Genomic DNA, 19,980 nt, shown 5'->3' with positions numbered 1-19,980 from the left:
TCATGCAGAAGATAACGAAGTGCTGCTCTCTTCTACAGGCGAGGCTTTCCCTGGGGAGTTTGGGGTCAGGTCTCTTACCCGCTGTGTGCTTAGGTGAGGTTTGTTGTAGTGACAAGAGCAGAGGCCTGGCCGCGACAGGCTGGTTACCAAGCGTCACATTGCTTGTGGTTTAGGTGTCCAGTCAGAGGGTGGAGAACAGCCTCTTGACAAACGTCATGTTTTAGCATCTTTCTTTTTCCGAATGCTCAGAATTTAAGTTACCCTTTTTTCGGTAAATACTCAAGAACAATGAGTCTAACACTTTGAATACAAAAATGATTTAAAGTATTGGTTGACGAAGGGGCAACCTTTAAATAAAAAGAGAAAATCTAGGTTTAAGACAGATGGGGCGAAGCAGTTTTATGTGTACATGACCCAAGCGACAGTTTAGTATCTGAGAGTAGGCTGTTACATCCAGTTACACATTCTTTTCAAACGGTGTATCCTACAGCCCTAGCACTCCTCTGGGAAGTATGTATCACCAGTTTTCCCTCCCGACTAAACACCCTCTGGCTTAGAGTCCCAAGTACCCACTACTTGTATGTTTTGCTAGTCTGAATTTGTGTGTCTCCTTCCCCTAGCAGGAGCAATCAGCCGGACCAACTGCCCATCATCAGTGTTTAAAAAAAAAAGTGACTTACTTGTGTTTCCAGTGTCCGACCACTCAGTGCCAGGTGTGGGATGGTGCAAACCCCCAGAACACTCTGCAGGGAGGTCCAAGCCTGTGCGAGGCGGAACAGCCCCCGCCAGCCCTCATTTCCTCCTGAAGGAGAGGGCAGGAACTGCAGGTGACGTGTCATCTTTAGTTGTCGTCTTGTCCCGTCGTGCCTGCACACCTGTAAGTTTGGTAATACGGACAAGCTTTCCGTACTTAAAAACATGAAGTACCTACCTTTCCTTCCTGCCAGCCTAGCGCAGGAAACGGGCAGTCGGCTTGCGCACACGTGAAGGGCCCCCGATTGACTGTCCCTGCAGGCCAAAAAAAGGACAGGTTTTTATTCTTGCCTCACCAGCACTCCTGCGCTTTTCCCATCTTCACTGTGTGTGCTGGAACACAGCTGCCAGTAGTATATTGCCGATCTGAAACTTCAGTGTCTGCACACAGTTGTTTTGGATTCCAGAAAAAATCAGAAAGAAGTGCATTTTACTTTGAGCAGGTAGCCGGCAGGAGGATTTCCAAAGAACGTTAAACTACTCGTTATCCTCAGTCCTTGAGCTAGATGGAGCAGAGTTAGGAATTACATACCGTTTAGTCACAGTATGATGATAACAATATGATAGTGCCATACATAAACCATACGGTATCACATATCATGCAACGATAGTATCAGACGTGTAGTTTGTTTTCTGAGTCAGTCTCTGTTCTTCCTTGTGCCAAACTTTTCTCAATGTAACAAAAGGGCAAACAGCAGCAGTGGAGATGTGTGCACAGAGTTTGAAATAGCCTCGCATTTACTGGAATTGATGTGTTTTAAGAAGAGAGTAATGAGCACAGAAGACATCCCAGGGAGGGCGAGCAGCATGAAAGAAGAGACAGTTTTGTCTGTGATGTAGCGCGTTCATAACATAGTAAGATTCTGGACAACAAGCTGGTCTCTGAGACAGCCGAAAGGAAAAATAATTGAATTTGTAAGATTATAGCCAAAAATCAGCCCAGAGGGTGGCTGTTAAGGGGAAAGTATTTTAGAAGCTTAATTCTGAAGGGGTTAAATGGGAGGTGGGACTTCCAGGAGGAAATACGCAGCAGTTAAATGGGAAGTGGGATGGCGGAAGAGAATAAAAGCTTTAAGGGACTGAGGAAGCCAGTTAAATAAAGGCGGGGGTTTCAGAGACAGGGATAAAAAAAAGCATCCTTGAAGGCAAAGAAATACAAACTAGAAAATGGATTAAAAGTAAAAGAAGGAGAATACTGTGGAAGAAATGACTTACAGAACATGCAAGATGTGAGGGACACAGGAAGATATAAGAAAAAAACGGGGCAGACAAGGATACAGAAGAGATGACAAGTTTGTGCAGGTACTGCTTGCTTTTGTTTAAAAAACTGAATACTGGGAAATAATTCCCAGTAAGAATTACAGGAAATTGGAAGGTAACGTAAGGGAAGAGCAGTAACAATAACGATAATTCTGGTAATCTTGACACAACTTTTGAGCAAAAGAACAGAACAGCTAGTATTAAATCCGTTCAGTTTAGAACCACAGGATAATCGTTAAAGCGAAGCAAGATGGTTTTTAATACCTGGTCAGCTTTGATGTAGCTTTTTGCAGAGGTTGCTTCTCTGTGCGCTGCCTCTCTTGCTACATAAAGGCGCTTTGCTTCCAGAGCCACCAAACCCGAGCGTACCGCACCGCTGAGACCCAACCCGAAACGCTCACTTCTTCGGGAATGGGAAACGGTTATCAAATAAATGGGCTTCTAGTGTGATTCTAGATATTTGTCAGAAAACTATGGACAGTAAAATACAAAATAACCACTACTAGCATGTGTAAGTTACATATACAGGCCTGTAGGGGAAAACACCCTAAAAATAACTTGGAGGACCTAGTCCTTAGTCAGTGACCAGCTGAACACAGAGGGGCTAAGGTTCACCTGGGAAAACAGATGGGGAAGAAGGGTGTATCATTTGTAAAATTGTTATTAAATACCGTTTATACTTAGTATTTGCTTCTAAAAGGGGTTTCAAAATAATGAGAGAAAAAACATCACAAAAGACAGAATCCTACACTTTAGTAGCAGAATTATGGTGTGATCTCATCCCGCGTGAGAAGCTAAAGCCAAAGTCCAACAGCTGAAAGGGGAAGTCAGACAACGTACCAACAATCAGATGTGCATTTTAACTAGGAGTAATTAATTAACTGCGACTACTCACCCAAGGGTTACAATGGCTGCTTCATCTCCTGAAGGTGTTCAGATGGACGGGGAGAACCTTCCTCAAGACATCTCCACCCAACCCCAAAGGAGCAGGCTCGGTAGAAGACTCGATAGATGAATTCTGATTCATTATGGAGAAGTTTTGACCAGCAGCTGTTGATGATTTCTCTGACGCGACAATCTATGGGGAAGTTGATCAGAACGGGTAATACAATTACTCCTAAAGAGAGTGAAAACATAACTACTTCATGTCTGAATAATCAGCACTTACCAGCATCAATATAGTGTAAATGCAGCAATAAAAGTGCTAAGGACGGGGAATAGAAAGTCTAAACTTTAAAGACGGAAATTATTAATTACAGAAGGTTAAAAAAAATGAGAGTAGATTCAGAGTAAGAGTTGTCACAAAAGCATCGCGTAATAGAACTGTGAAGCAAATGATGCTGAACTACATTAAATGGCAGAATGAAGGAAGTAGGAAGAAAAAAGGCCAGGACAGAAGTGTTATGAAGACAATAGAAAAACAAATGAGCTAAGCGACTGGAAAATGAAGCTGAAAATGGAGTTTAATTAGATATTAAAACCACTACCATTGACAATCCGCAAGATCACATGGGAAACGGCTACTGCTCAGAAATACCAGGAGGAATGGGACAGGGGAAGGTGACAAAGTCACTCCAGCGTTTCCGGGGGCCGGGGGGAGCGCAGGGAGAGGGGAAACGGGGCGTCAGGCTGCAGAGGGCGCAGGAGAAAACACCCCTGAACACAGGATAAAAGGAGGGGAAGGAAGAGTTCCGCTGGCTTCTGACATCGCCTCAGGTACAAAGTGAAAAAAATTGTAAACAACCACCCGTCCCTCACAACCGCGTGACTGAACATTTGCGCACAGTAAACCAGAAAAGGAGCAAACTTTACATCAATTCGATACATTTGATCATCACCTCGCTCTGCACCGGTTTCGCTTTTGGAGTTGTCTTTGATGAGAAATCCAAAGAGTGAAGCAACATATTATAAACAAATGAAAAGTCATCACAATCAGTTTAATGAAGTGCACAGAATAGCAATTGATCATGTCAATAAAAATAAAACAATTAATTTTACATCAAGTGTGCTTTATTTCCTCCACAGGTATTCTGTTAAATAAAGCACCATATATATACTGCCAGGCCACAGCTAAAGAGGATTCTTTACAGAATCAAATTTCTTGTGGTTGTTTAGTATACAAGTAAACTTAATTTTGATAATAAGAACCACAGCGATCTGAGGCAATCTGCCTCTATTATAAGGTACAAAACTGGCACAGAGGACACCATATTATACACAGTAAAAATGCCATAAGTTTAAATTACATCGTACAGGGCAAGGAGGCCCTGTTCTCCCAGACAGCCATATTAAATGAAAGCCACTACAGTGAACTCTTAATTACATAAAACATATCCATTATCTGATTGCCCTTTAAGAAAGTGTACGGTAGATGCAAAGAAAAAATAAAATAAAAAAAAATAAAATCTGGAGTTCTGCCTGACCAAGAATTAAGCATATAAATCTATCTTGCCATTCAAGCAGAGAGCACTGGACAAACTGAAGCACGAAACAGAAATAAGCAAAACTTATACAAACAGCGTTTTTGGGGGGGAGAAAAAAAAAAAAAAAAAAAGACTTAAAAGCAGACATGCTCCATCTAATGTCAAGAAGCAGCTTGGTTTCCTTTTCCAGATATCCTTGTGACCACATGAATCGTGGACTCAATGGTCCTACACAAGATGTCTAAAATGTCCTGCTGCTGCATGTGACTAAAAAGTCCTCTGGAATGGCCACAACTGATTGATAAACTACTTTCAGGGTCCTGGGGTGGTAAGGCTTGGCCATCGCAGCTCCTCAAGTCTGCGAGGTCAGATAAAACTGCTGAAATCGACGTGGAAGGAAACTCCGAGTCCTCCTCGGCTCCAATGGAATCCTTGGAAGTCTGCAGGTCTTTAAATTCTTTGCATTCTTCAAATTTACCGTTTCCCGACTGCTCTTCCGTGTGCTGCGACCGCGTGGCTAACATGAGGTCTTCTGAAAATGAAGATGGGACTTCCATTCTGTACTCTTTGACAGAACTGTTCTCAGGGGAAGGAGGATCTTGCTCGGTGCCCGGATCAATGATGGAAGAGTCCCGTGTCTCGTTATCTGAAGTGCTTGTTGGGGTCAACGCCTCCCGGGGCTCAGTTTTTATGTCACTGATACAGCTATCTACAGTGTGCTCCTCGTCACTGCTCACCCGCCTTCGCTTCACAGGAGTAGCTCCTTCATCGTCTGTAGGGAAAAGGAAAACTCGCTTAGGGAAAGCGCATTGTTTTCAGGCCCCATATCCAACTAATAAGCCTTTCTTTTCAGATTTTTATCCTTTTCCATAGTAAACATGGTGCTTTAATAAATGCTTTTTCCTTACAGAAAGGAAAGGTGTCCCTGCCCAGGGCAGAGGGGATGGAACTAGATGATCTTTAAGGTCCCTTCCAACCCAAACCATTCTAGGATTCTATGAAAATCCATGTTAGCTCCATAATAAAATATTATTTCCTGTGTAGTGTTGGGGATTGGAGCCAAGAAATGGCCCACGCTGCAGCACAAGGAAACAACGCATTATGTTGATTTTGTAAAAGTTTGTAAAACCTTAGAATTGTTAGAGCGACACCGTTATAGAAGGCAAACCTTTAGTTTTTCTTTCTTTGGCTTCTTGCTCTTGTAGTGAGTTCCTCTGTTGTTGACAAGCTCTACATTTGTTTAAAAGTTCTTGTAAGGTTGGAATCAGGGCTGAATTGAGCTGTTTGGGAGTGTGCACTGAAAGCAGCAAGGCAAGTGCTCGGAGGTCCTAAAAAACCAGAAGTAAACAAACTTAACCAGCCTTATTTCAAACTGGCATTTGCTTGGCCCCGCACACAGAGAGCGCCGTGCAATGAGCAGAGGCTTCAACACGTTCTGAACACCCAAAAAGATCAAATTCTAACTACACTTACACTACCGAAATTTCCCGCTGCCTACTAACACGCTGACCGTACCGTGGCCTGTCCTAAGCAGATGACAGCACCGTGCTGCTCACCGTAAGACAGAATCTTTAGCCAGGTTACAACATTTCTACAATTAACTCTACTGCACTTTGCGTTAATTGCTGTCCGCAGCCCGCTGCCCTCCTCCCAGTCGTACGCTCCCCGCCCTCAGCCTGGGAGGCCCGAGTGTGCACTCACCCCGTTTAAAGTAGAGCTCGCTTTGGAAATTTCGACTCTCTGGTTGCTGAAGTCAGACTCTAGGCTTTGATACTGATTTATTAGATTTGTGATTAGCGTATTGATTAAGTTGGCACAGTTTGCTTCAGAAAACACCTGCCCTTGGACCTGTGAAAAGAACATTTTATTTTTTTTTAAACCACAAAAATCTGGAACTGAAAACAGGATCCTAAACGGAAGTAGCGTTTGTGACAGCATTCCCCGAAATAGAAATTATCACTAAAAGACCACCCACCTTGAGAAGAAAATGGGTCAAAAAGGTGTATACGATGTTGTTGTTCAGAAAGGTCCTTTCATCCATCAGAATACATTTTATATATTCTGCAAAAACTGGATCTTCACAGAGGAGCTTTACGCAGTTCTTTGACATTGGGGACTGGTGAGAGAGAGAGAACACTGCAAAACCCTCACCGGACGCGTGGCACCTTGGCTGGCGCCATCCAGCCAGGCCCCATGGCCGTCTTAATTCCTTCAGATAAAAGTGTTTCTATTGCGTATCGATAAATTGTAAAAATTAATTATTATCAATTATTATTTTGCGTTTTCCTTTTATGAATTTTATACCATAGGAATAAGTAATTTTTGTAAGAGTAATAAGTAATTTTTGGACACGGCCCAGACTGCCACCCTGGCAGTGTGACGCTGTGCAGGACCTGCGGCCTGCTGGGCTCAAATACAATTTGCTAGATTTTTATACTTGATTTAGCAGGTTCTATCAGATGACAGGCCACATAAGCAGAGGTATTTTCTATTCAAAATACTAGTACTTTGAATGATTACACGATACCCACTAGTTACAATTTATGGGTTAAATCCATTGGATTTTGCCTGTATTTCCGTTCCGTTAGTTCTCAAACCCACTGACTCTTACCTGAGTCTGACAAAGCTCCGTCCAAAGTTTGGGGAATAACGCGAGATGAAGCGGTAAACCTTCGTACGCAACTAGGACACCTGAAATTTTATGAGAAAATAAGTTACTGTGTGACAATTCTGTTGGAGATACTCACTTCCTGATAAAAGTAGTACCGTATCATTTTATAAAAAGGCCACATTCTAAGGATTGTTTATAATCAGAAAGACCTCTCGTCTGTCAAGTTTTTACAGTGTATTTAATCCGTACACGCATCCCTTCAGCACTTCTGTGAAATATAAAAAACCAAAAGAGCTGGCTTTTGTTCTGGGCTTGGAGGTAGGTTACTTTATTCCTGTCCTCCATTTTCAACTGGTCAGCTACAGCACTTCAGGGTTTTAACTATATTTTCTTTAAAAACCAGTGTTTAATTTTTAAAGGGTAATGTTCATTATTAACCCAGGCACCATTGTTACCTACTCCATGACAGAGTTAAGGGACATGCTGAACGAGAGCAAACGATGCGCGTTCCCAGTACACCTTATAATTAACACAACCCACAGTAACTACTAATAATGCTCGAGTTACAATGGGAAGAGCGCGACGAACAATGAGCAACCGGGTGATTCAGGGGATCAAAAGAACAACCCACTACCGTCACTCTCTGGATAAAATTAATTGGTGTAGTTGTATCTGTCTAGAAGCGGTATTTAATCAGAACCAGCCAGCTTCTACAGGCAGAGGAAACAAGACAACAACCAGGTATTTTCAGAAGGTGGCTCATTCTGCTTAAGATATTTAAGATATTTCTCTTGGAAAGAGTCTGTGGCTCTCCACTGCCTACAGAGGAAAATCTGGCTGTACGTCTAATTTTTAGACGACTGAAGTGAGTCGGCTGCGTGTGCGGGTAATAACGACCTGGGCGACCCTGAGGTCTGGGCATCTGCACCTCCCACGCCGGGTAACTTGGCCTCTCCTGGCGTCCGCGGTGAAAGACAAAATTAAAAAACTTAACTCCACAAATGTGCTTTGGAGCAGCACGTGGACTTAACGGGGCAATTCCAGGCGGGATGCTCTCCTGCAGAGAACCAGCCAAATGGCTGGAGTAGCTGGACAGATAAAGCCACAAACGCCTTCTTTCAGACCCCGATAAAATAGGTTTACATTGTGACCGGAAGAAACCCTAACAGGGGCGGTATCTACTGGCAGAGCTGAAACAAGCATCAGGTACAAAAGTACATCACTGAATGGTGATAAACTTCATTAAAGGTTGAGATGGTTCCCAAAACTAGGGAGTAAAGTACAGCCGGGCTGGTAAAAGCATAGCACTTTACATGTGCAAGGAGACCGAGTTCTCGCTGGACGGGCCTGAAGCGTGACAGTCACGTAGGTATGACTGCGCTGCGTTACACACAGCATGCGGTTTTGTGGATAAAAACAATGTCCGGACAATTAATGCAGCAAGTTCCACAAGCTCTGCTTTTTCTTAAAAATTTTGAATATAAACTTAGCGGAGAAACACTCGCAGTTATCACAGGAAAAAAAAAAATAAATCCTTAGGCTGTTTAACCTTCATACTTACTCATTTTAACTAAAGTTTCAGTAAACTTTTCACAGTTGATTGCAACGCGACATAGTAGATGGATGAACTGATGATAAGAAAAGAAGTAGTCTAGCAGCATACGATCGTAAACATCATCTTTGCCCTGAAGATTTAAGAGAGCTTCATTTAAACTACATAAGCCACTGGAGAGCAACCAGATCTCCTAAGCACCCAGCTTACTCTTACTGCAGTCCTCGCCCAAAAGCGTTTCATCAACTACTACGTGATGGGAAAGGTGATGGGAATTTCCAGGTCTGACCCAGGCCACTGCGTCTCCTCACCCAGCCCTCGGTGCGGTGGGATGGGAGGAGGGATGGAAAGGCCATTCCCACACCAGTAAAAACCTTTATTGTAGGATTCTGAATCAACAGACTGAGAAGACACAAAGCTGCGCGGATACCACATCTTGAAGATGACAAGAAAAGAACGCAGTGATTTTAAATCACATGCAGATACCTAAATACACTACTGCTTTTAAAAATCGTAATTGGTCGGTTACGATCTGTAGAAGTCAGAATTTTTTCAAGACTGAGCCTCACAAGCTTTCAAAGCAGTATTTTGCAGGAATGTCTCAAACCAAGTGATAAATATACGCCAAGGCTTTGATGTGCCAATATTTTAATATATTTTGGATGTATAGGCTTAAAACGGCATCAGCTTCTGTAGAGCAGAGAGCCAGAAGGAAATCTCAAAAACTCAAGCAAACAAATGCAATCTTATACAAAAAAGAATGAAAAACAAGCATGCAAAACCACTGGGAAATGTAACTGTGGATGTGGTTTTAGAGGCTTAAAAATCTCCTGCTTTGTAATATATACGAATTCATTATAGAGTGTAAAATACTGTGTCATATAGTACGACGACTTTTAAAGTTCAAATATTTACGTTATTTAGTGTCACATCCATTACCTCTGGATACACGATGGAAATAAACCACTACAGAAACCTTCTGGTTCTACATGTTGTTTTTTTTAAAAAAAACCCCAACTTTGGTTCTACGGTAAATTTGACGGCGCACAAATCTACAAAGCATCATTTTGAAAGCTTTAAAAAAGAAGGGTTACTTACCCTACAGTAACCGTGCTTCTTCGAAATGTGTTGCCCACACAGATTCCCATCTACGTGCACATAGGCCCCGTGTGCGGGAGATTGGATTCTTTCTGAATAGCAGTGTCCACTGGGGCTGTGCCTGCACCCAGTGTGTCCTTGCGACCACTGTACCTGAGGGCATAAGGGGTATGGCGGCTTCAACCACCACTCAATTCCTTCACCCGTAAGAATCCCCTAGGACAGGACTCGGAGTTAGCACGGGAGGGGGACCACAGAATCTGTGTGGACAAAGCATCTTGAAGAACCAGAGTTACCCTACAGCGAGTAACCAGTTTTCCTTCTTCAAATGATTGTCCATACATATTCCTGCTAGGGTGGGATTCACCTTACCCGACTTTAGCTATCTAAAATCTAGTCACTGCGGTATTCCCTGCAGTCAGCGGAGAGACAGACTCACTCCTCCAGAGGAAGAGTCGCCTCGTCTGGACTCGGGTGCCTGGGACAGGAAGGAGCGTGACTCTTTGTCTCCTTCCGAGGGTAACTATTTGTGGCCGTTAACCACAGACAGAGCTGGACACTGACCTTTTAGATAGGCAAAGTTACGTGAGCTGAATCCCACCGTTGCTGCGACTGTAATGACGGGGGTGGCAAGGGACTAGGAAGTAGCCCCACCGAGGCTGGCATCCCAGCAGGAAGCCCCCAGAGGGGAAATGGAAAGTAAAAGACTTAAAGCCCTATACGATATTTCAGGTGCTGGTATTTTACCCAAACAAATAGTAGATTATGCCTCAGTCCCGCTGGGACGGCCTCCAATGAAACCTGGAGGATCTGCTCGGCTGCCTGGTAATAACACACTTTGAAACCCATCTGGACAATCCCTGGGCAGTTCCTGAATGTTCTTCATTAACGCCACAAACAGACTGGAAGCTTATCAAAATGTGCGCCATGGGGTTTTTTTCTGAATACAGGGGTCAAACTCTCGTCACGCCTGGAATAGGAAGCTGTGTATCACCAAGGGCAGGGAAATGGCGCTTCTGGAGTGCACATCTAGAATGGAGTATATGAGGACAACACATCTTGAAGAAGAATTATGCTTTGTTTACAGAGAAAACGTAGATGCATTACGCTACTGGATTCTTATAATACTGCTATACAAAGGGAAAACAATAGAGAAATAGCGGTTTGTGAGACCATACATCTACATACCTTGCTGGCTTCCACCATTGTAGGCAAGAGGCACATATTAAGTTCAGGACGTGGAGGACGAATATTGCTTTTTCCCCCTATTAATTTCAAATTTTCACGACATGGAAAATAAGGTCCAAGAGACACTGTAGTATAAGTTAGGATAAAATAGGGATATATTAAAAAGGTCAATATTTGACATCAGCAAGGAACACGATAGAGTAATAATAGTGTAAGAGAACTTCAAAATACAATCACTGAAATACCTACTTGGGATATTACTGTGGTGGTATGTACAATGATTGTGCTGTAGAAATGGAACCAGAGTATGTAGGAAATCATGAGGACTTAAAAGTACAAGCTCCTTGAGGACATCTACAAACAAAAAGTTGTTTTTGCTATTACATATTGTTATTTCTTAACAGCAAACAGTTTAACTTCAGGCTCATGCATTTTCAAACTCTCCTTCATACCACTTTTGCGGCACTTGGCGCGCACCGTGGCGGGAGGGAGGCTCTACTGTGAATAGCGCGTAAAGTGAACACCCCTGAACCAGCCAAGACTCCCTCCACCGCTGCTGCTGGGAGAAAACCCGCTCAGTGGCAGATGGACCACCAGCCAGAGGGGCACCGGCTTGTAGAAAGTAGAAGCTCAATAAAATTACCCTCTTTCCTTCTTCTTAACCATATCAGGTTTGAGGCCTGGAAAATGGCAACCAGCAGCGGTCAGGAGGACAATGAGAAAACGCTCAAAGTAAGGGGAAAATGCATACAAATCACACAAAAAACGGTAATTCGGACACAGTTTTAGGCCTTCATCAGCATAATGAATACTTAAAAATAACCAAACTAGAAAAAACCTTTTGAAATAGGTCTTCTAATGCAAGAGACACACTTATATATAATGTCTATGCCGACAATTATAAAAGCAAACCCATTCAATCCCACAAGCTATTCAAGCTTTACTTTTATTATTTTACCTTCCTGTAACGGATCATAAAAACGAAGGCTAGAAGCTGTTCCTGAGAGGAACTTGGTCACCACGCATCCTGCCGAGCGGAGCCTTACTTAATATTTGCATTTTAATGGAAGATTTGGGATTTGGTTCTGAACTCACTGATGCCTGAATTTATTCCTTACTTGTGCCCCTTATCAGGTAGCAAGTCGACCTCTCAAAACGAAGGCTGACTTTTTGTGCACAGTCTGTGTGCCCGGGGAAGCAGGAATATTGATTTTAACCCGCCCAAACAGAATGATTTGGAATAGGAACAATGGCAATACCAGCGTATTGACAACGTTAATATAAACAACCCCAATCTACAGAGCATCTAGTAAGCATCTGCACTTGCAAAAATGAAATTCGAATTTGAAGGCAGGGAACTGCGTAGCACGGGTGCTTCCCGCCCGCAGCTCCACCGCTACCACTTACCAATACAAGCGTTTCTCAGTTCTGGAGGACTATAGGAATTCAGCAGAGTCAAGAGCTTATGGGCAAACTCAATGCGTTCCTGCCACTGAATGAGAGCTTGCTTCACATCTGCAGACACAAAAACCAGAGAAAGTTGTTAGTTTCTCAAAAGGCTCATTAAACAAAGCATAGAATTTTACTGCTGAAGCATCTCCTTTTCCTCTAGCGTGATTATAATCAATGTAGAAATCTGTTAGATCTCGCTGGTCTACTGCTATTAAACTCACTTAATCTAGTTTCATATTACATCAATAAATAATTTAATAAGTAACAATTTAATAACTTAATAATAATATCTCCTACTTGTATGGGCAGTTTTTAAACACAGGTAACAATCAGGATGAAGTACTAACTTTTAAGTCATGAAAACTGATTAACAGACAACAGGCATGATCCTTTGAAGAGTTATAATCGAACCTTTTCTTTGAAGATACGGACGTGTTGACTTAAGAACCGAAAGGAAAATAGACAGAAGTTCCACCAGGTCTCCAGTCACGTGGCAAGCTGTGGCCTCGTGGTACATCATGTGCAATGTGTTAAAGGACTATGAAGAAAAAAAGAAAAAAAGCTGAAATGAACACACTTGTTATCATTTCTATCTATCCTACAGATACCACTTTTACATGATTTATTTCATGCTCAAAAAAAGATGCATCAAAATATATGGTGCTGGATAGAACCACAGAATTACTCAAAGATAGCCACATGTAAAAACCGAATAAATCTGCATACAAAATTGGTGTATTTACTGTGAACAAAAGAGTCTTAAGAAACAAAAAGAAGAAAAGGCCAGGGGAAGGGAAAGGGCCAGAAAGAGAGGAGGAAGGAGAGCGAGCAAATGAACCCCCAGGTATCTTCTGTAGCAACAGCACAGCTGCCCTGGACATCTGGTCCTGGTAACAGCGAACAACAGGGGCTCTCATACGGAGGGTTCAACTGAGACTTGCTTTTGGTCACAAGGCCGATTTTTGTTCTTCTCACCTAACCCAAAGACTAGAGTAATCTTACATTTTTCTCACGTCATGCCAGAGGGAAACTGAATTTGTAAAATTTATTATAACAATGACCCTCTGCAAGTAGCTACCACCCACCGCAACTCAAGAAATGAGCGTTTTTGTGAGCACGTCCAATACAGCTTATATAGACATTTAAGAACAGCCTTAGCTCATTTTCCAGGTACAAGCTTTCTATTAGCGGCTCAATATAAAGGTTTCACACGTAACGTTTAGCTAAAAGCCAATAAGCAAAGCATAATTTAAGACATGGTATTTTTATATATCTGTAATCCCAATATTTCTGCGCCAACATGCAAAGTGATACTAGAGATGCATAAAGACACACCTGGGCACGTGAACTTGGGGAAAAAACGTAAGATTAAGATAGGTGCTAGTCATTTTTCAAAATGCTGCTTAAGGACATCTGCTGTATGATTGCACATCAGATGAATTACTTCTTTTATAACTAGAATACCTTCTAGGCATCTGTGATTTATAGAAATATTGGGAAGGAAAGGCAACTAATTTCTGAACTGCAAAAATTCTAGCACGAGAAGTGTGACTTTTCTGGAGGTGACAACTCCTCGATGCAGTATTTTTCACCACACAGAACACTGCCAGGGAACAAGCGGAAATAGAAGAACTGGTAATTTCAAGCCGTAAAGCAACTCAGCTAAAAGCTGAATATTAGTTATATCTAATTTCTAGCAATGTTTTACATTGGATAAACTGCATCTTAAATTACACATTCTTTAGAAACTTAATTATCCATTGTTAGTATGGGTCAGGGTTAACCACAGCTGTTAAACAAGTTCTTTTTATACATATGCGTGTATGTATTTTGCGCTACTTACGAGTTTCACGTATGAATAAAGTTATAGGTCCGTTCCTAACTTCTTAGCCCACGCTGACCGAACGTCAGCTAGCTAACTAGAGTTAATCAGAAGCCTACACTTAAAATAAACTCACGAAAACTCTATTTTCCAACAGTACTACAATGTCGTAATTCTTATTTTTCTGATTTTGTAATTCCAGCTTTTTCTACCACTTTGTTCCAGAAAATACAAACTAGCAACATAAAAAAAAAGGTAAGGGAATTTTTTATATAAACCATACAAAAATGGTGTTGGAATGGACCTCAAAGCATCATCTAGTCCATCCACGTGCCTTAAGGCAGACTAAGTATCTTTATATCCTTGACAGATGTTTGCTCAAAGTCCTCTTGATGACTTCCAGTTGTGCTGGCTGCCACCTTCTGAAGGAATCTATTCCAACATCCCGCTCACTGCACAGCTACAGCTGCCTCCTACCACTGCCCTTGCACCATGCGTTTTTACCAGTTTATTATCCCTCCCTGAATACACTGTTCGACATACACCAAAGATTAATTGCATCTTATTTTTACGCTGTCTCCAACACCTCCAGATAATCTTGATTTTTATTCTTGTTCTCAGAAGAACCTAGCCTCCTTCCCCATTTTGCATCACCAGTATATTTAATAAACACGCGTTCTCATCCATCAATTCAATAATGGAAGAGTTGAACAGAATCCAAGAGCTCACAGTCATCTCAAGGAGAAAAGAAAAAACGAGACAAAAAAAGACAAAAGACCATATGTGCCCTTTTTCAGTCTTCTGGTATCTCACTCATCTTAAAAAAAAGCAGCCACGAACAGTTCCCAGCTTCTTCAGCAACGTCTTTTAGGCTTTTGCTACATGACTGCAGGTGAGGACAAGTGGATCTGTAGAGTGAAACCACTGCTGGTTTCACCAGCAGGGGCTCCACATCCAAACTGTACCCATTTCAGAGCTGTGTTAGTTATTTTTTTTTTTCTTCTTCTCTCTAGTTTGAACCGACTCTGGTCTGGTCTCATCGACCAAATACCCATTTACAACTGGAATATACCGTATGTGCTCCAGAAACGCATCTTTAGCTGTAGTTTCATCAGAAAGAAAACTAGTTTATGTGTTCTTAGACCACTCGTTCTTGGAAACAAAAGCGCAATGGGTAGGAAAGATGGGGAGAACTGCCTCCAAAGTGCCTCAAGAAGTGTTCAGAAGTATTAACCACGACTGCATCTGAGCATCCCTTATTTCTGTATTTTAACCTGTTGCCTTAACACTTCTTAACTAGTAGTAATTGCGTGACTGTGCCAAGCCATTTACTCCCAGTTGGTCTGTAGTAAAGAGAATGACACCAAAAAAGCATAAACTCACTCCTCTCACCATAATCTGCTGGTGGCTTACCCTCTGTCTTCGGAACAGGCAAACATTTTCCTCATCTTTTTACTACTAAAGAAATCTTATTAAAGACGACAGGGGTGGAGAAAGCCAAGTCTGATTTCCTGCTACTTGCGACACCTCTTGCTACTTGCAACTTTTTCAGTAGACCTCATTTTCTCTCCATGATGAGCCTCAGCGCAGTGTATCTATCCTTGACATGAGATGACACATCACCCTTTTATTTCTCAATTGATTTCTTGATCATCTTTCCTATTTAAGCTACATCCCCTTCTAGTTATCCTACCAAATCACCGTTATCAACTAACCTGTTATCTTTAGCCTGCATTAAGATTTGCATTGCCTCATATTTACTCACTTAACCTCCTACATTAGTGTTTTGACAAGCAAAATGTCTGGTCAGTCTTTTTTTGTCCTTCCTAACATCTGTAAGATTTTAAGGTTTTACAGTACGCCAGTACTTAATCGATATATTTCTGATCTTTATTTTAAATGATACCATATTAAAACAATTTAAAGCAAACGCATTGTCAGGAAGGAAGCGATGACTCGATAAGGAAGCGAGGTGTTCATTATAATTAAATGTCAGTCTTTACCTCAGTCATCAGAATCAATCCTCTATTAAACACAACAAGAAGTCTGTCTTCATCAGATTCTAATAATATTCTGAAGGCACTAGGAAAAAAATTCAAACATTGAGAACACTGAAAAATACGTATCATCTTTTCACAATTCATACAAATGCTTAAAATTTTATGCTCGTGCTGTATGTTGGAAAATCATTACAGAAGAACAAAGAAACCCCAAAAGGACATAATTATTCTCCTCATTTTTCCCCCCGCTTTTTCATTTAAAAACGCCTCTGATGTCAACTTCCTTTATGTTATCGAAAGTAATTTATAAACAACCATTACAGAAATATTTTCCAAATGATGTCTGCAAAAATGCTAAAACCCGAGGAGAATAGCGTACTTCAAAAGACAGAAGTTTGTGCTTGTCAAATGATGTATTTAAATAGGTTCAGTTAAGCGTATGTTTGGACTTTTAAATGTATGAAAACATTTCGAGCAGAACAGAAAATAAACGATGATGCGTAACTACTGAACCATCCCTCTCAACGTAACAATTCTTCCAGAGCATCGGGGAAAATCTGGTTGTGCGCCATGAGACATGACGGGATGTGACCCCTTCGACTTACACCCATCATTTCCCCTTCTCACAAGAGTCTTTCAATGCATCAACAGTTGCGTTTAAACCCCCGATATCTGATGTACATGCACAAGCAATTCATAGTTACGCTGAAAACACCCAAGCGAAGTTTCAGATGTACTAGATAGACTAGGAATGAAAAGCCATTTGAAGATACGATACAATAAAACTCTGTCCCACAGGCACAACTGCTAAAAAACATTTCTGCCCCAAAATAACGTGTCAACATCAGCAGCTGCAATTTCTGCTTTGCCCACCTAGGCTAAGCATAGTAGGCTGAGAATGGAATTTCATCTGAATTAGAACAGAGTGATTTGGCTTTAGGTTTTTTTCTAGGGGTCTCCTGACGCAATTTTGTCATAGCGGTTTTTTTTGAACCCTAACAATATGCAACTTGGTTTACACCTGTTTATTGTGAAATATTTGCATAGTTTCTGAATTTTCATCTGATGAAACATTCTAAAATAAGTTATATTCACTAACAATGGATCTTGAAAAAAAAAAAAGCATATAATTGAAACTTTCTGTTTGCTTACTTCTGAATAAAAGTATCCCCAAAACTTTGTGAAAAAACCCATCAAAATAGCAACACTAATTTTAATTGTACTTCACATCTGGCAAAATATCGTTCTTATTCAACCAGGATTAGATTATTACACTACGACTTCACTACTAACGTACCTTATTAAAGTAGTCCAACAAGACCGTCCATCCAAGCAGCGCAGGTAACAGCTTATGGTTGTTTTCTTAAATTGCTTTATGTCTTCTATCTCTTCCTCCCTCATCTCTGGTCTCTGAGCTACAAACAGTTGCATGAGGTTAAACAGCTCTTCTACTGCCTAAAACACACCAAAATATTAGGTTAGAGTCATCTCTCTCAGTATGCTGGGGTTTAGATCTTATTTGTATTACTTATTGTGCATTATTTCAACTAACAGTAGAATAAACATACATGAGCGAATTTAGACGGGGATACATTTTGAAGGATTACAACAAAGTTATAAAATCAGCAGACATTTTAACCTTAAAAAATTAAAACTAAATGGTTCTTAAAAACTAAAATTCCTCTACATAGTAAAGAAAATCTTTGTATTCTTTCTGTCCCTGTACACCTATAAAGGACCTCAAAGCAACATTCACTCAGTAATCACACACAAATGCATACTCGGCCTCTTAAAAACTTTGTAAGCCTGTTTTTCCACTGTTCCACATGGACTATTTTAACTCGTATCTACTCTCTAGTGCAAGCATCAATGCTGTAGAGACAGTGCAACAACTCCCCGTGTACCGAGGCTTTGCAAAAGGTACACCAGTGTTCCCAAGGTGAGCACCCAGCCACCCTCCCACCCACGGGCTAAATCCTGGCCCTATTCCAGAAACCGAAAGCAAAGAGGAAACTCTCTGGGAATTCCTCCAACTTAGCGTGTTAGAACACAACGCGCTTTCTTGAGACCACCGTTAAAGGCTATTCCTTGTTTCTTAGGACCAGACTGGTGTACAAATTATTGTAGAACAGTGGAAACACCAGTGACTGCTTCCAGAAAAAAAAAAAAAAAAAATCTCTCCAACTGCTATGTGGCAAGGAAAAAAATCCAAAACAATCCCCCTACAAAGTATAGTAATCTGATCTAAACACATTATTAATTACTTATACCAGGAAACCAAAATATAACACTTTAACCACTTAGATATTACATAGGTCTTTTAATCTCTCGCATTAAAAGAGACGTTTGGTAAGAGAGGAAATATTAATGATGGAACGGTATTGTTCCGGTATCGATCTACTTACTCCTGGGTACTGACTGGCATGTGGCGTGAGATTCTTAAAGGCCCACTGGATGTTCTGGTGAGAAGCCAACTGCCTGGTGAAGGCAGGGGACTGCTCACAGCAGAGGCGCAGGATGCCGTAGTAGGCAGGCAGCATCCCGCGGTTAAAGAGCACCACATCCTGATCGTCGTGGTCTGCGAGGATGTAATTGAAGGCAATGTTCTTCGTCACCACGGGATTCTGGACAATAAGGCGTACGTTCTCTGGACAGTCGACACAGACGTTATACCAAAAAGACAGCAAAGCCTGTTTATTGTGGTTGGTGGCTATAGCCGGCTCGGAAAGTTTAGGCTGGAAAAGGTTCCATAAGTCCATGAAGTAAGTAGAAAACATGAGTTTCTCAGTTTTTGAGATCAAACAGTACGTCATGAAACTGAAGTAGGGCACAAGTTTTGTAGTGCCGTGAACAGCAGCATCAACATACAGCTTAGCTCTGGAAAGAAGGCCAAGAAGCACATTGTAGACTTGATGAAGAACTACTGTAGTATCTGGACTGAGAGGCAGATCGCGTGTAGGGATGTGCAAAGAGCGAGTTGATCGGAACATCTGACGGAAGGAATTGCTTGGAATAAGCGACACCAAGAGATAGGCTGCGGCTTCAAACAAAAACAGACCTGTTACACCTTTGGAAAATGACACACATGCTTAACAGTCATTTAATCAAAAGTTAAATTACATCGTGTGTTCCATTTACAGATTTCAAAGCATTTTAGAGAATCTGGTATTACTATAGTCACACTGGAGATGAAAAAAGAAATAATCAGAGTGGATAAGGTTAGCATGTTAAAAGTGGCGCTGAGATTTGCTTTCAGGCCTCCTTACCCCACATTCCTGTCTGCTGCTTAGTTGTAACTACTGTAACACAACGTGTCCCATCGCAGAAATACAGACCCAGATGTCTTCTATGACTAAACTCCGTACCGCTTGATCAAGACGTCATTACCTCTTCAGAGAGGTTTACAACTGGACTCTGTTGCAAAGCTGTACCTCCAGTTTCCACATCTCCCTCAACCACAGAAAACATATTAAAGTCCAGCGTGGCCTGTTACTATGCAATCTCCTTTATATAAAAATTTAGGGGCAGGAAAGGCTGAAAACGTGATCTTGGCAATGGCCTGGTAGTGGGATTCCTGGCAGAAGAAACTAGAGAGCCAGGACACCCTGGAGTCAGGGAGAAGCACAGACGACTTCTCCTTGACCCACAAGATCGAAGGACTCAACTACAGATCTCCCCGTGATGGGTAAAAGAGGAACACGTACTACTCCTACCAACAGTACAACTATGTGATGGAAACTACTGAGAACCTCTTGGATTACTTCTTTTTCTACTTTGGGTTTTCCTGGATCTTGTAGATTAACCACAAAAGATAAAGGAAC

General features: G+C 41.5%; 1 protein-coding gene across 7 annotated transcripts in view; it reads right to left on the bottom strand.

The window, feature by feature from the left end:
• Window positions 1–3,929: 3,929 nt before the first annotated feature.
• USP34 (ubiquitin specific peptidase 34) overlaps window positions 3,930–19,980 on the bottom strand; it is a 135,631-nt gene continuing 119,580 nt past the window's right edge. For 5 of the 7 annotated variants that reach the window (XM_074578510.1, XM_074578512.1, XM_074578511.1 and 2 more), the window contains 14 exons: window positions 18,565–19,199; window positions 17,457–17,614; window positions 16,163–16,241; window positions 12,749–12,875; window positions 12,293–12,400; window positions 11,135–11,239; window positions 10,886–11,010; window positions 9,698–9,850; window positions 8,609–8,732; window positions 7,048–7,127; window positions 6,412–6,552; window positions 6,138–6,284; window positions 5,605–5,764; window positions 3,930–5,208 (listed from right to left, as the gene is read on the bottom strand). In XM_074578510.1, coding sequence (XP_074434611.1) covers window positions 4,598–5,208; window positions 5,605–5,764; window positions 6,138–6,284; window positions 6,412–6,552; window positions 7,048–7,127; window positions 8,609–8,732; window positions 9,698–9,850; window positions 10,886–11,010; window positions 11,135–11,239; window positions 12,293–12,400; window positions 12,749–12,875; window positions 16,163–16,241; window positions 17,457–17,614; window positions 18,565–19,199 — 2,753 coding nt within the window. In that variant the 3' untranslated portion in view covers window positions 3,930–4,597. The remainder of the gene's footprint in view (window positions 5,209–5,604; window positions 5,765–6,137; window positions 6,285–6,411; window positions 6,553–7,047; window positions 7,128–8,608; window positions 8,733–9,697; window positions 9,851–10,885; window positions 11,011–11,134; window positions 11,240–12,292; window positions 12,401–12,748; window positions 12,876–16,162; window positions 16,242–17,456; window positions 17,615–18,564; window positions 19,200–19,980) is intronic. The other 2 variants (XM_074578513.1, XM_074578514.1) reach the window with 1 other exon arrangement.

The sequence above is a fragment of the Larus michahellis genome, chromosome 3 (genome assembly GCF_964199755.1).
Source record: "Larus michahellis chromosome 3, bLarMic1.1, whole genome shotgun sequence".
Classification (NCBI taxonomy): domain Eukaryota; kingdom Metazoa; phylum Chordata; class Aves; order Charadriiformes; family Laridae; genus Larus; species Larus michahellis.
Note: the sequence above shows the minus strand (reverse complement) of the source record. Positions and strands in the feature narration are given on the sequence as shown.